Genomic DNA, 17,305 nt, shown 5'->3' with positions numbered 1-17,305 from the left:
GTCCACTTTAGATCATGGACACTGTGTCCCATGGTAGAGAAATGGGCAGACATTTTTGTAGATGACCTGTTGCAACGTACATTGCTGCGGTGTTCTCCCATGCGAATTTTCACGGGTCTGCTGGTCATTCCTACATACTCCTTGTTACACGGACATGTGATCAAATACACTACATTGCGACTGTTGCAATTCGTGAATGCACGTTGCTCCCATGTAGAGTGGTTAGAAAAGGTGATACTCCTACTCTTCTTCGTGTACTGGCAGGATACACAAGACCCACAGGGGTGGTGTCCACTAATCCCTGCCACTCTAGGGGGTTCAATTGCACCTGTTGATCTCGGTCTTGTGTGTACCAGAAGATCTTTTAAGTTCATTCCCCCCCTATGTGCAAACATCGGTTTAGGAAAGTCCAACTGGCCACACGATAAAACCCTCCAATGTTTGTTCACGATTTTCGTGATCTGGTTGGAGTTGGTGTTATAGGTGGTAACGCAAATCGGGCGTGGATCTGGTTCTTTTGCTTCAGTGTCGTCCAAGAGTGCTTCCCTGTTATTATTGCGTGCACGTTTCAGACCTTTCCGGACAATGTGTGCCGGGTATTGTCTGTTCAGGAGTTTGCTCTCCAGGTCTGCAGCTTGAGTCTTAAAATCGTCTATGCTGCTACAGTTGCGCCGTAAGCGGAGAAATTGTCCGTACGGAAGGTTCTCACGTAGGTGGCGCGGATGAAAGCTACTGTACAGAAGTAGACTGTTCTTAGCTGTCGGCTTGAAATGAGTGCTAGTTTCAAGTTTGCCTCCTTTGGGAAAGATGTTCAAGTCTAGAAACACTAGATTTTCGTTGGAAGCAGTGTGGGTAAATCTCAAGAACTGATCTTGCTGATTGAGCCAGTTCATGAAACATGTAACCGAGTCTAGGTCTCCCTTCCAGATGACAAAAATGTCGTCTATGTATCTCTTCCAAGTGAGTACATGGTGCCTATAGGGATTGCTCTGGTCCAGGATCTTGGTGGATTCCAGATGATGGACGTAGAGGCCTGCCAGGCTGGGGGCACAGGTGCTCCCCATACTGGTACCGTGTCTTTGGAGGTAGTAGGTATCCTCATATTGAAAAAAGTTTTTTGTGAGGGTGAGAGAGATGCATTCGAGGACCACTTGTCTGGGGGTGTGGTAATCCCATGGAGTGGAGAATAATACTTCCTCTATTATTTCGAGGGTTTCTCTATGTGGAAGACTTGTATATAGACTCTCCACGTCAAGTCCCACAAGGAGATCGTGTTCAGGGTCAAAAGGGACATCCTTGATCAATTGAAGGACTGCTTTGGTATCCCTCAAGTAGGTATCGGTTCTCTGCACGATAGGTCGGAGGAAAGCGTCTGCGAACTTGGATAGTGGTTCCAAAATGGAGTCTATACCCGACACTATCGGACGTCCCGGTGGATAGGGGGCGTCTTTATGTATTTTGGGTATGGTGTAAAAATACGGTATTTTCGGTTTGTCTTGGGTCAGGAACTCACTTTCCTTTCTGGTCAGCCAATCGTGTGCTCTTGCCTCCTCTATCATTATCTGGATCGAGATCCTCACTTCCTCTGTGGGATCTTCTCTTAATAGCTGGTAATTGCGTGCATCATTCAGTAATTTTTTGCATTCCCTATCGTAGTTAATGTATGTCTGTACAACCGTTGCCCCGCCTTTGTCGGCTGGTTTTATCACAATTGTCTGGTTATTGGCAAGTTCCTGCAGTGCAGCCTGTTCTTGGCGGGAGGTGTTCCTAAAGGGGATCTTGTCACTGTTCGGTAAATTCTCAAGATCTTCCATTACTGCTTTTTCAAAAGCCAGAAGTTCTACAGGTATGGTGGAGTCTAGTGGGGTAAAAGTTGACTTTTTCTTCAACCCTGTGTCGGACTCCTCAATACCTATGTTAGTAGTATCCTGAAAGAAAGCCCGAAGTTTGAGTTTCCTCATGAATTCTTTCATCTCGTGGCAGACTTTGAATTTATCCATTTTATTCGTGGGTACATAGCCTAAACCTTTTGACAGAACCTTCACTTGGTCTTCTGTGAGGTCTTGGTCCGACAGGTTAACTACTAGGTTCCCCGGCTGGTGGAGGCTGTTTGGCTCCGAGTTGCTACACCCGGGGCGGTCTCTGGAGGTTGGTTCCAGTGGACCTGATTGCCTTTTCGGTTTCTTCCCCTTCTGGGGCCTCGGCGCTGGCCTAAAAAAGGCTGCTGCCCATAGTAGTTGTACTGGGGGGCTTGTGGGTCCCAAGGTTGGAAAGGGTGATTCATGAAGGGTGGAGCCGGTGGGTATTGCATATATCCCGGGGGTACCTGGTATGGTATCCACCCTCTTCCGCCCCTTGGAAATTGCCCTCTGAAGGAGGGTTTTCCTCTGTTTGCACCCTGATTACTATTTCTACTAGAGTTGGAACTATTCGAGCTGGTGTCAGAGAACTTGGTGTCCTGATCACTGTCTTGACCTCTTGATACATAGTCTTTCTTAATGTATGGGTAGATCCGCTCATGTGTGAACTCCTCTGTGTCTTTTTTATGTTTTTTACTTTTACTTTTTTTCAGAGTGAGTTCGAAATCGGTCATTTCTTGGTTCAGTTCCTCGAGTCGTTTTTTCACTCGAGAGAAAAAAAAAAAAAAAAAGACTCCCACAGCTGCACGCTGTCTAAAGACTAAGGAAATCAAGTGCACTCCCCCCCTTGATTTCCTTAGTCTTTAGACAGCGTGCAGCTGTGGGAGTCTTTTTTTCTCTCGAGTTGACCGAGACACCAGAAGTTCTGGATCTACACATAGCACCCAATTAGGTTGCCCTGTGTCTATATATCTTTATTCTTTTCACGCACATCACCGCTAAAACACTCACACATAGTCACCACACACTCATTCTAAGTAGCCATTCATCATGGAGGATGCAGGAGGCCTCACTTTTGACGATGAGGAAGTTGACAGAATTCTAGCCACGCTCCGCCCTTTTGAAGGGCTAAGCAATACCGAACCATGCACGAACGATAGTGATTGGGACGAACTGGCTGTACTTAGAAGAACACAGATCAAGACGGCCCTCCACGGTCTATTTATGTCGGAGTATCTGAAATCCAAGACAGCCCCCGCAGGATTAATAGTTAAAAACGAACCTTTCATCTTTACCCATGACCTCGAATTCAAACGAGACTGGTCCTTGATCAGCTGGAGATGCACCAGAGATTGGCTGGTTCTCATTGTGAAGACAGCAACCAAGCTGACCCAAGAACTGAAAATTGAAATTTCTAAACTAGAAGTTAAGATCAAAAGCTATCTATCCCCTACTGCCCTGAAAAAACGACTCGAGGAACTGAACCAAGAAATGACCGATTTCGAACTCACTCTGAAAAAAAGTAAAAGTAAAAAACATAAAAAAGACACAGAGGAGTTCACACATGAGCGGATCTACCCATACATTAAGAAAGACTATGTATCAAGAGGTCAAGACAGTGATCAGGACACCAAGTTCTCTGACACCAGCTCGAATAGTTCCAACTCTAGTAGAAATAGTAATCAGGGTGCAAACAGAGGAAAACCCTCCTTCAGAGGGCAATTTCCAAGGGGCGGAAGAGGGTGGATACCATACCAGGTACCCCCGGGATATATGCAATACCCACCGGCTCCACCCTTCATGAATCACCCTTTCCAACCTTGGGACCCACAAGCCCCCCAGTACAACTACTATGGGCAGCAGCCTTTTTTAGGCCAGCGCCGAGGCCCCAGAAGGGGAAGAAACCGAAAAGGCAATCAGGTCCACTGGAACCAACCTCCAGAGACCGCCCCGGGTGTAGCAACTCGGAGCCAAACAGCCTCCACCAGCCGGGGAACCTAGTAGTTAACCTGTCGGACCAAGACCTCACAGAAGACCAAGTGAAGGTTCTGTCAAAAGGTTTAGGCTATGTACCCACGAATAAAATGGATAAATTCAAAGTCTGCCACGAGATGAAAGAATTCATGAGGAAACTCAAACTTCGGGCTTTCTTTCAGGATACTACTAACATAGGTATTGAGGAGTCCGACACAGGGTTGAAGAAAAAGTCAACTTTTACCCCACTAGACTCCACCATACCTGTAGAACTTCTGGCTTTTGAAAAAGCAGTAATGGAAGATCTTGAGAATTTACCGAACAGTGACAAGATCCCCTTTAGGAACACCTCCCGCCAAGAACAGGCTGCACTGCAGGAACTTGCCAATAACCAGACAATTGTGATAAAACCAGCCGACAAAGGCGGGGCAACGGTTGTACAGACATACATTAACTACGATAGGGAATGCAAAAAATTACTGAATGATGCACGCAATTACCAGCTATTAAGAGAAGATCCCACAGAGGAAGTGAGGATCTCGATCCAGATAATGATAGAGGAGGCAAGAGCACACGATTGGCTGACCAGAAAGGAAAGTGAGTTCCTGACCCAAGACAAACCGAAAATACCGTATTTTTACACCATACCCAAAATACATAAAGACGCCCCCTATCCACCGGGACGTCCGATAGTGTCGGGTATAGACTCCATTTTGGAACCACTATCCAAGTTCGCAGACGCTTTCCTCCGACCTATCGTGCAGAGAACCGATACCTACTTGAGGGATACCAAAGCAGTCCTTCAATTGATCAAGGATGTCCCTTTTGACCCTGAACACGATCTCCTTGTGGGACTTGACGTGGAGAGTCTATATACAAGTCTTCCACATAGAGAAACCCTCGAAATAATAGAGGAAGTATTATTCTCCACTCCATGGGATTACCACACCCCCAGACAAGTGGTCCTCGAATGCATCTCTCTCACCCTCACAAAAAACTTTTTTCAATATGAGGATACCTACTACCTCCAAAGACACGGTACCAGTATGGGGAGCACCTGTGCCCCCAGCCTGGCAGGCCTCTACGTCCATCATCTGGAATCCACCAAGATCCTGGACCAGAGCAATCCCTATAGGCACCATGTACTCACTTGGAAGAGATACATAGACGACATTTTTGTCATCTGGAAGGGAGACCTAGACTCGGTTACATGTTTCATGAACTGGCTCAATCAGCAAGATCAGTTCTTGAGATTTACCCACACTGCTTCCAACGAAAATCTAGTGTTTCTAGACTTGAACATCTTTCCCAAAGGAGGCAAACTTGAAACTAGCACTCATTTCAAGCCGACAGCTAAGAACAGTCTACTTCTGTACAGTAGCTTTCATCCGCGCCACCTACGTGAGAACCTTCCGTACGGACAATTTCTCCGCTTACGGCGCAACTGTAGCAGCATAGACGATTTTAAGACTCAAGCTGCAGACCTGGAGAGCAAACTCCTGAACAGACAATACCCGGCACACATTGTCCGGAAAGGTCTGAAACGTGCACGCAATAATAACAGGGAAGCACTCTTGGACGACACTGAAGCAAAAGAACCAGATCCACGCCCGATTTGCGTTACCACCTATAACACCAACTCCAACCAGATCACGAAAATCGTGAACAAACATTGGAGGGTTTTATCGTGTGGCCAGTTGGACTTTCCTAAACCGATGTTTGCACATAGGAGGGGAATGAACTTAAAAGATCTTCTGGTACACACAAGACCGAGATCAACAGGTGCAATTGAACCCCCTAGAGTGGCAGGGATTAGTGGACACCACCCCTGTGGGTCTTGTGTATCCTGCCAGTACACGAAGAAGAGTAGGAGTATCACCTTTTCTAACCACTCTACATGGGAGCAACGTGCATTCACGAATTGCAACAGTCGCAATGTAGTGTATTTGATCACATGTCCGTGTAACAAGGAGTATGTAGGAATGACCAGCAGACCCGTGAAAATTCGCATGGGAGAACACCGCAGCAATGTACGTTGAAACAGGTCATCTACAAAAATGTCTGCCCATTTCTCTACCATGGGACACAGTGTCCATGATCTAAAGTGGACTGTTATTGAGATCTTCCCCAATGATAGAGAGCTTCTATCAAAAGAACAACGTTGGGTGTTCCGTTTGGGGTCACATCGCACTGGCCTGAACGATGATATCCCGTGGTCCCAACTACACACGTAAGGCGTGCTGTGCCTTATGACAGTGCAGACACCACTATCTGCAAAGTAATGGATTCCGTTCTGTCCTGTATGTATATAAAAAAACTTTTCCTGGTTTGAAAGAAAGGCCCCTGCAACACTGTCTTATTACATGCTCCCCTTATATATTCTAAACCCCTTCTAGCCAACCAGGTTGTTGAATGGTGTACTTATATGGGACCATGTCATAATTATTGGATACCATCCCCTCCTCCATTTCCTATAAACGTCCTCCTAAATCAAACCCCTTGAGGCTGCGTATACATCGCACTTTTTCTGCTAAAACCCACTTATCAGAACTATTAGTATATGTGTTCATCAAAGCACGTATTCTTTCTTTCATCCCTGTTCCGATTGGAGCTAACGCTGGGGAAATCATTTGTTCTATTAGGGAAGCACGCTGCGCATGCGCACCGGTTGTAGTGACTGCCCCGCGCGCATGCGCGGTATTGCACTAACTCCGGCGCATGCGCGGTATTGCACTAACTCCGGCGCATGCGCAGAGACAGTCCGCACAGCGCCGGGCGCCGCTGCGGTGTTTTTCCTCCCGGTCTGGCTACTTGCTCACCCTTAACCAGATCTGAACTCCAGGAAAGTACCCATGATCGGTGTTCTACGAGCACCACAGCCAAGGAACCATTATCTTGTGGCTATACCTAACCATCCTAACATGGCCGCCCCCGTATTTCCCTTGCTGGCCACACATACCTGGCGATCTTCCCGCCAAGGGTAATAGATCAATTATCCAATTACCATTGAGTATATAAACACACCGCCCACTACCCCCTTCATATCCACGGAAGCCGCGGACGAAGGAGGAAGCACAATCGTGCTAGGGGCACAGTAAGTACGGCATAGCCGTCTCGAGGAGGACCATACCTGCATTTCTATTCCTACTCAACCTAGTTGAGTTACCTTATACCACTTCTAAGGCAGGATCACAGTATATCCATTTTTTCCTTCTTTGCAGTTGATACCCCATCATACCCTTCAGTCTTATGCTGGCTCATGAGGCATTGATCCCTCTCTTGATAAGTATGCATTTCCTTATCTACAACCCCTGGTTATTTAGAATCTATGTAGTTTACCTACTCGGTGTGTGACTGACTGTGTGAGTGCTGAAGGAACCCTTCAATAATCCTCAATGTGTACACTGGATCCCATATTTGAGAATATTGTTGTGTGTGTTTCTCTCTTTTTTTCCTTTACAGGTAATTTAGAGCTAAGCGCACTTTGGGATCGGCGCATTTTTAATCTTTTACTCTTATTTTGCAGGCATACTACATTATTAGTGTGGTAGTATAGATGTGTTGTAATTATTAATTGGTAGTTACTCACATAGTTTTTTTCACTTTTTTGTACATACACTTTTTTTCTACCTTTGTGGAGAATACATTAGTGAGTGACAGGGGGATCTCCCCTAGGTCCTGACGAAGAGGCCCGGTGCCTCGAAACATGTTGACCCACTTAGGAGAGAGAGCCCATTAACCTGCTCTATCTCTCCGCTTCACTTTTTCTTTTAATAATACCAGCCAGTGTTTAATAAAATTCTTTTTTTCCACTAGGCCAGGTATTTTTTAACTTACACCAGATATCACCCCTGACCCAACTGACACTCACTCCCAACACATAGCACCTCCATCTAAAAGGTGCTCCGGCGTATCCGCTTGTCGCAGCACTGCCCCGCCCCGCAGCGGGACGGGAAGACCCCGATGATGAAGCATGACACCAAGGGCCCTTTTGGTGTGTGAGGGGTATTTTAACAAAGATGTTGTATTCCAATGACATCTGGATACACATCCACCCATTTTGTCCTAGTTAATTTTCCTGCCTGCCCAAGTGCCAAGAGGGCAGTGGACAAAGGGGTTGGCTTCTTTAAGGTAGAGCCGTATTTCGCATCTGCCCAAAAAAGGCTAATCAGCAGGTCATCCTGTGGGAGGTGTGTTACACCCTCTTCCCAGACAGGCTTTTGTTTTGTGTCTCCTGAGAGCAGAGGCTGTTACCCTAGGAAGTCAGAACAGTGTCTCGGGTGGTAGATTGGCAGAAACCAGTCAGCAAAGACACCAGAGGCTGGTAGGTTTTCAGGGAGCACCTCTAAGGTATCCTCTGGGTGCATGTATTGGCAAATCCAACACCGGCGTCAGTGTGGGTTTACCAATAGGAGATGTTTGAGTAAATATAATTATTTTGCAAGAAACTCTGTGGGCATGTAGGCAGAGTTATTATAATTCATTTATTTACTTTCTACTACTTAATTTGTGTTTTCTTGTATTCCACTTGTAGCTGGATGCTCTTGTTCACAGATTTATAACCCTCCTGGCTGACACTACTGACTCAAAAGTAGCTGAGAATCGTATGTCAGATGCTAACATGGCATGCAGGAAGCTTGCAGTGGCTCACCCCATCCTTCTGCTGAGGTAGGTAGTTTTCCTGCTTCTGTACTTAACCCAGCAATAGCCTTCTCTGGTACCACAATACAGCTTTTTATTTTGTGTGAGACAGAACTTCTGGCTTGAAGATTGGCAAATTGAATGACTTCTTTTCTGTAAAATCATAAGTTTCTGTAACTTCTCAGTTGTCCTCCTACTCGATTTTGGAACCCTTTATGCTGTAAATATAGCTGCAGCACATCTGTTGGCCACAGAAGCATATTGTTGATGTGATAGCCATGGACATTTTGTCTTGCACAGTCTTGTGCAAAATGCTTGCAGTTACTTTGCTTTTCTCCACCTAAAATAGTTTTGTGTATGGTGTATCAAAGTGTAAATATAATGCTTCTGTGCAGGCACCTACCAATGATCGCTGCCCTGTTACATGGAAGAGTACACCTCAATTTTCCGGATTTCCGACAGCAGAACCATCTAACCTTCTTTACCCATGTTCTGGGTATCCTAGAACTATTACAGCCACAGGTATTCAACGCTGAACACCAGCAACCTCTGTGGGATTGTCTCCTCTCTATCATCGGCATTCTACAGGTAAGGAGCCTTCAACTTTGCTTGTCAAAAGACATCACATTTTTGTTTAGGAAGGGATTACTCCCCCAGTTGTAGTAAGATTTTCGCTGTGACTACTATGTGGTTTTAGCTTGAGCTTTTAGCTAGAACACAACATTTTAATGCCATACATTTGAATTTCTTGTAACATGAATCTATATAAATGTAAAGGCACAGTAGTCCTCACTTCTCCCTAGGCCCGGGTTGAGAGCCGGCCATGAGAGGTCAAGCTCTCACCTTCAGTATCAACTGCAGCCAGTTGAGTGTATAGCCCACAAATGATTACCCACCAGTACCACATGAGGCAGCCTAAGCACTCACCGGAGGAGCTACAGGAGACCATGGTTATTTTTTGGAGCAATGGGTATGTTTTAGTCTAGGTCCCAGTGTCCCCTTCCACCACACCTTGGAGTAGTGCATGTACACCCACAACTCCTGTTAAGCTTCTTTCAAATTACCCCATCTATATTTCAGGGTGGCTGTACAACACAGGTGCACCCCCAACTACGAGTTACACTGGCCTTGAAGGGGCAGACTCCAAATAAAGTAAGACTACAGCACACGGTGTTATACCACTGAAACCAGGAGATATGGCCTCCTCTAAGCTCTTCTCCATCACAACATGAAGGGTTCCTGATGGCTGTATTCCCAGTAGGCAAATAGGAGACCGGATCTAAAACTTATTTCAGTTGTGCTCCTTCCCACTCATCTTCACCTCAAGAGGGATGGAGAATGCTTGTTAAGGCCACAGGTAGACCAAACACTAGAAAAATGTAAGAAGGATATGGCCAAGGCCATGGATGCTGTCCAGACCACTAGCCAGAGAGGCGCCTTTTGAAGGCAGCAATACTGTGTGATTTCGAAGACCTCCTCCCCAGACTCAAGATTTTACCATCCGCAGCAGCAAGGTTACCACCCCAACACTCCTAGAGGTTACACAAAAGGCAGGTAAAGGTCAACAACAATAGAGAGAGGCAAGGAAGGCTCTGGCAAGGGGGCCACTATCACCACTAAGCACTGACTCCCTACAACTCCAACACAACACATTTTGGGTAAACTCTAGGATTCCCTCCAGCACTGGCAGTACATCACATAACCCTTCTAGAGGAGGAGGTATGAGCCCTCCTACATAAAGGAGCAATTCTACCCATTCCCTTACAACACTGAGGGCAGGTTATTTACTCCCTTTGCTTTCTTATCCCCAAGAAGGACGGTTACTCTGATCAATCCTCAATCTCAGGCCTGTCAACTGATATATCCTGCCAGAGAATTTCCACATGGTGAGCCTGCAGGGAATCATACCACTTCTGCAGCAAGGCGATTTCATGACAGCATTGGATCTAAAGGATGCATATTTCCATATCTCCATCCATCCAGCCCACCAATGCTACCTGCACTTCGTCGTGAGTGGCCATCATTATCAATTCAAAGTCTTGCCTTTCGGAGTAAATACCAGCCCAAGGGTCATCACTAAAAGCCTTGTGGTAGTTGCAGCACATCTAAGATGAGGGGGTATTCTTGTATTCCCTTACTTAGGCGATTGGCTGATCAACAGCTCAAGCAAGCTTCTGTGCCTCGCACAAATATAAACCGCTATACCTCTCGTAGACACCTTTGGCTTTAACATCACCGATTCACACTTGGTCCCTCTCCAAATGCAACCCTTTCTAAGGTCAATCATACATTCAGGAATTGACAGGACCAACTTTAGACTTGAAGAGCTCAGTATACTCATGGAGTGTTCCAGAGGGTACTGGGTTTGCTGGTGCTAAGAAAGGGAAGCTCAGTAGAAAGGAACCCTGTCCCAATGGATCATCCTGTGCATGACAACACACTGCACCCAGGCCAATAAGGAGCCTAGGGACTTAGTTTGCTGTGTCCTGGTACTAGACATCTACCAGGCTGCTCAGGGAAAGTCTGTGCATACTTTCACAAAGCACTATTCTCTCAACAATTAAGTCTGCAGAGAAGACGGTTTTACCTGTTCAATACTGCCAAACTTGTTGTTGTGAGACCACTCCTCAGACAATCCACTTTTTGGCAGGTTCTGCATGGGTATCTATTCATAAGTTAGTTGAGAAATCTGTGAATAGAAGTATCCATCAGAAGGACAAGTTACTTCCCTCTCTAATTCTTGTTCTAGTGGATACTAACCGAAGAGTCCTCACTGCCCTCATTCCTCCCCTTTCTTTGCAGTGAACTCCTGTGATATAAAAAGGATGGCACACAGCTATCGCCAGTTTGTCACAGTTGATCTGGCAGCGTGGAAGAATTCAAGAAGAACTGACGTCCGCGCACAAGGGCAGCGCCTGTATGGGGCTCCACACGGTCACTTCCAGAGGTGTTGCTAGGCTGCCACGGAGTCCAATTATGCCATCTTTCCCCATACATGAGCAATTGGTTGAGAATTTCTGGATCTATTCTGGGGCCTAGATATATTGAGAAGGTGAGGAGTTAAATTGAGGAGTTAAGGTGAGGTAAATTAGGGTTAGGTAAGATCGCTGGATGGATGCAGGATAATTTTCTTAAGCTTAACGGCGAGAAAACGGAGCTAATTATTCTTGGAAAAAATAGAGAGGCCTGGGGACCACAACATTGGCCTTCTGAAATGGGCCCTCCTCCTATACCTGTTTCACAGGCACGTAACTTGGGAGTCATCATTGACGAATCTTTAGATATGCACCAGCAAGCCGTTAAGACTTCTGCTACATGTTTTGCAGTCTTAAAATGGCTAAAGAAGATCTGCTGGATGCTCCCTGATGGCACCAAAAAAACTGTCATCAATGCCTTGATTACTTCAAGGCTAGATTATAGTAATGTGCTGTACCTAGGGGCAAAGAAAGCTACAATCAGAAGGCTGCAATTAGTACAAAACGCAGCGGCGAGACTTCTTTTCAAAATCCCTATGTCCTGCCCCACTACTAAATACATCCGTGACCTTCATTGGTTGAAAATTGAAAATAGGATTAGGTTTAAATCCCTATGCTTTATGCACAAAATTTCAACTGGAACTGCTCCTAAATATCTGCGGAACCTTGTGCATCCTTACTTACCTTCGAGAGTTCTTAGATCAGCAACCGCTAATAATTTCATTATTCCCAAAATCAAATTATCACGGATGGGGGGAAGATCCTTTGCCTTCTTAGGCCCATCCCTCTGGATCAAGATGCCTCATTCCTTATGTTCGGAAGTCAGCCATGTGAAGTTTAGGAAAGCATTAAAAACGTGGCTTTTTAACATCTGATATTGACTGGCAAAATACGCATTTCTGAATTACTAGCGCCGGGAAACCCCTTGGTGGGTAGCTGTAGCGCTATACAAATTAAATAAATAAATAAATAAATAAGTCTGTGATTAGATAAAGTATCTGCCAAAAATACTTTTACTAAACTTAATAAACATGCTCTACTATCTGCCATACTGCCACATAATTGGGCTTGGAAATGTGGGGCAGAGTCACTAGTGAAGTGGGGTTAAAAAGGATACAAAATGCCAAGCTCTGGATGGGAAATAGATATGAGGATCTAACAACATTGGCAACCTTTAAGAACTTGGGGGATACAGGCATATCACTGCTAATTATCCTCCCTCACAGTCTACATATACTTTACAATCAGATGTAGTTCTTATCAATCATTAATATATAGTCTCTCACAACAGTGAATTGAACAAAGAAATTATTTTTCCCATTATCTTTTTTTTTTCCATATCACGTCATTTCTTTTAACTTCATTTCTTACTTTTTTTGTTCATTTCTTTTATCTATTTTTTCAAAGTAAAAAATTTAACAAATACAAAAATAAATATAGTCATTTACAATTCATATTATTTAAACATGCCTATTCAAAAACACAATCAATAATGTCCCTGGACTGTGTATAATAAATACATACATCTCATACCCAATCATGCACATTCACACATTCACAATACTTCATACACCTTAAATCTGTACATGGTAGATGCAACCAGATGACCAGCGGAACCTCTGCGTAACACAGTTTTAAAAAATTTCGAGCGCAAGGCTCAGCAAAAGGGTCGACGTGCGTTTCGGTGGTATAAAAAGGGATTAAACCACCTTCATCAGGACCTTGTCAGATACCAACACACTATGCACAGCTCCCAGGGATCAGCAAAACCTGCATGAATAGGATATTCCTATGAAACTTTATAGCCTGATTAGTAGATTGAAAAATCCCTGGACCCTGGCGAAAAGTCTTCTATCCAGATCCGAATTGTATGGCCCCCATCAAGATTAATCCAATTAACACTGGTGTCAACTTGCTATATCACCCGGCCCAATGTTACCTACATAACATATGACCGCAGGTCAAATCAAATCTCTGCTTCTTTCCTCTTCAAATTCCCACCAATGTTCTTGCCGTATCTCCGGATTCGTGTTTCACGTGTTTAAGATTTTAATCTTCACTCTTCCTCTTAATTCACGCTTCCATTATGTAGCCATTCCCAACTTCTTATTCCGCGACCATCAGGCATATCTACATTGGGAATGTCCAGGAAAATAAGGGGATCACAACCTCTGAGCAGCTACAAACCATGTCTATACTAGAGAAATCTTTGGCTTCCAAATACATGCAGCTTAAACATGCACTGTGCCAATGTATACCAAGCAATGTAGGTATACCAGAAGAGACACCTTTGGAAAGCAGATTATTTGAAATTTACATGGTGAAGATGGCAATCTCCTCAATGTAGAGAACATTGATGATACACATAGCTGATGATAGCTACGTTGAGAGCTCATTGGTAGGCAGACCTAGGTGAAATCGAAGACTTGATATGGGATGAAGTGTTCACACACCCCAGGGAATTATCAATGAGAATAAGATTCAGATTGCTCCAAGGAAATTTGTTGCATAGGATATATTTAGTTTTTTTCTTCAGTTAAAGCCAATTATAACCGATAAAACCTAACCAAAGGGAATATTTGCTTGTCAGTAGAAACCAAAAAACACTGGCTTTTGCTGCACTTTTCCTGCGTTGTGTCCTCTGGTGTCAAAGCAGTAAAAATGCAGCCTCTTCCTCTAAGCAGTTTTGTGATTGATACATATACATATATATATATATATTTCGGGTCTGGGATGGGGACTGGGTGTTAAGGCTATTTTTAGGGGTGGGTAGAGGTATTGGGTGTATGAGTGTTTTTAGAGTTTAGGGTTGGATATGGTATTTTTAGGGTTTAAGGGCAGATAAGGGTATTGGGTGGTAAGGCTATATCTATATCTTTATCTTTATGTAGCCCGCCCTGCAGTGTGGGGCCCCAGGAGATGTATATATATGTATGTATATGTATATATATATATATATATATATATATGTATATATGTATATATATATATATATGTATATATATATATATGTATATATATATATATATATATATGTGTATATATATATATATGTATGTGTATATATATATATGTATGTGTATATATATATATATGTATGTGTATATATATATATATGTATGTGTATATATATATATATGTATGTGTATATATATATGTATGTGTATATGTGTATATATATATATATATATGTATGTGTATATATATATGTATGTGTATATATATATATATATATATATATATGTATGTGTATATATATATGTATGTGTATATATATATATGTATGTGTATATATATATATATATGTATGTATATATATATGTATATATATATATATGTATATATATATATATATATGTATATGTATATATATAATATGTATATATTCCAAAAACGCCCAGAAGCTTGAGGCCGCACAGCACTGCAGGTGAGTAACAACTCTATTTAAACCAAGCAGGCAGCTTAAAATCCCTTTGAAGTCCATGGCCTGACGTTTTTTGATGCCGCTGTTTGCATCTCCTCAGAGGCCGTGTCAGCGGAGGTGATTTGTAGCTACCGCATCTCCCCTGCGTGTTTCCGTAATAGGGGGCTTCAGTGCTCCTCCTTTGGTGGCAGTTCATTTTTAAAGGATTGTGTGATCAAGCGCTCTTTGGAGCGTGAAATGCGCCACGTTTGGTTTATGGAGTGAATAAACCTACCTACTTTGGAAACATTGCAGTAGCCCTGCGGTTTATTTAGACCCGAGTGCTCGTTTGGAACGCCGCTTCAGTGTGAGATATAGATAGATATAGATATATATATATAGATATAGATATAGATATAGATATATATATATATAGATATAGATATAGATATATATATATATATATATATCTATATCTATATATATATATCTATATCTATATCTATATCTATATCTATATCTATATCTATATCTATATATATATATATATATATATATATATATATACATACACCCATCCATCCATCCATCCATCCCATGGTGACCAGAGAAGACCCCTAAGGGCTGCAACACTTATTGTGCCACCCTTAGGGGCCCTGTACCTTGGTACCCACACACTGCAGGGTGAGTGCATAGCTACAGAACTAAACAAAGAGTCGACATGGCACACATCCCTGTGTGCCATGCCCGCAAACTCACTGCCCTGGCATACATCAGTCATCCCTCTAGCTGGGTGCTCAATGCCAGTGGTGTGAGCACAGGTGCATGAGCCCTGTGCCCCTACAGTACCTAGGGCCATTCCTGGACACTGTAAGTGCAGTGATGCCATTAAGAGTATATGGTGCTGGGAGGTTGTCATTACGAACTCCACAGCACCATAATGGCTACACTGAAGACTGACAAATTTGATACCAAACTTCTCAGCACATTAAACCCACACTGATGCCAGTATGAGATTTAATGTAAAATGCACCAGAGGGCATCTTAGAGAAGCCCCACTGAAAACCTAACCTACAATCCACATCTGGCTGAGAGGCTGCCACACAGCAGACATGTTGCTGGACCCCTGGGTGGAGAGCCCTCCGCTCTCCTGGGTCTGCAACAAAGCACATCCTGGGCGAGGTGCTGTCTCCTCCCCCAAGATGGACAGGGGGAAGCTTCAAAGGCATACCGCCTCTGAGAGCTTCTCCAGACAATTTGCTGTACCCAGCAACCAGCCCCCCACCAGTCCTACCCCCACTTTGGCGGGAAAAATTACGTCAGGAAGGGGGGGGTGCCAAACTATGCCAACTCCACCCCTTAGGTGAAGGAGGCGAGGTGAAGCGCGACCCCGGGCTCTGGCCATCTTGTAGATGGGGAGTCCTGCCCAATCCCAGCTAGGCTCCTGCCCCCCTCCCACAGGAAGGGAGCAGGCGAGGAGGTGTACTCACCCAAGGACAGGGACCCATTGGTCCCTGCCCTGGCCCTACCTGTAACTCCCCTAAATTTAGTATTTAGGGGCTCCCTGAACCTTCCTTTCTGAGATCCCGATATCAGAAAGAAGATCAAGAAGAAGAAGAAGACCCGCCGTGCAGCTGCTAACAGGACAACAACAACTGACTTGGCCCCAGCCCTACCGGCCTGTTGATCCTGGAACCTGCTCCTGCCTAAACCCGGCGGACAGCAACCTTGGGACACCCAGAGGACCTGCCTTCCTTGACCCTCTCGATGATTGGGACTCCCATCAGCAGAGGCTCTGCTGCAACAACCCACCTGGTGCCCACCAGGAAGCTCCGGACCAGCCCACTCTGCACCAGCCGAGCCCGGGCCGGGCCAACCCAAACCAAGACCCCAAGGACGTCCCCCCGGCGACTGGGACCCGAAGTCCAGTGCCCAAAGACCCTCCTCGACGAACCAGCCGACGCCTGCAGTCTCAGAGCCAGGGGCCACCCCAACCGTGACCAGCCGAGGGTAAGCTTTTCCGACCCTCAAAGACACCGCTGCACCCCGCGGTCCCCTGTGCCTCTCTTTGAGGTACCTACCTGTGCTCCAACATCCCAACTTACCTCTCGAAGTGCTGGTCGCCCCTGGAAAGTCACCGTCCCGGAGCCTGTAGCCTTTGTTCCTTTTTCAAGATACTCGTTGGATAACATTGAGCGCCCCACGGCTCAAAAGCACCCTGCACCCAGCCGCCCGAGTGCCGCTGGTTGCGACCTCTTTGCCCTATCCTACTTCCCCCCTTGCCCAGAGCAAGTGACCAGGAACCCAGCCGCCCGAGTGCCGCTGGTTGCGACCTCTTTGCCCTATCCTACTTCCCCCCTTGCCCAGAGCAAGTGACCAGGAGCCCAGCTCCCAGAGCCGCTTGGCCTGCTAGCCAGCAGCCACCAACCGAAGGCCCCCTCTCCCTCATTGGA

The 17,305-nt window shown here is 44.9% G+C and overlaps 1 protein-coding gene across 1 annotated transcript in view; it reads left to right on the top strand.

Annotated features, from left to right (window-relative positions):
• Positions 1-17,305, top strand: part of INTS1 (integrator complex subunit 1) — a 526,883-nt gene that overhangs the window by 431,484 nt on the left and 78,094 nt on the right. The window contains 2 exon segments of the mRNA XM_078664951.1: positions 8,368-8,501; positions 8,870-9,062. Of these exon segments, the coding sequence (XP_078521077.1) occupies positions 8,368-8,501; positions 8,870-9,062 (327 nt within the window).

This window comes from Lissotriton helveticus, chromosome 10 (assembly GCF_964261635.1).
Source record: "Lissotriton helveticus chromosome 10, aLisHel1.1, whole genome shotgun sequence".
Classification (NCBI taxonomy): Eukaryota; Metazoa; Chordata; class Amphibia; order Caudata; family Salamandridae; genus Lissotriton; species Lissotriton helveticus.
The sequence above is the reverse complement of the archived record's forward strand: the minus strand, read 5'-3'. Positions and strand labels throughout refer to the sequence as shown.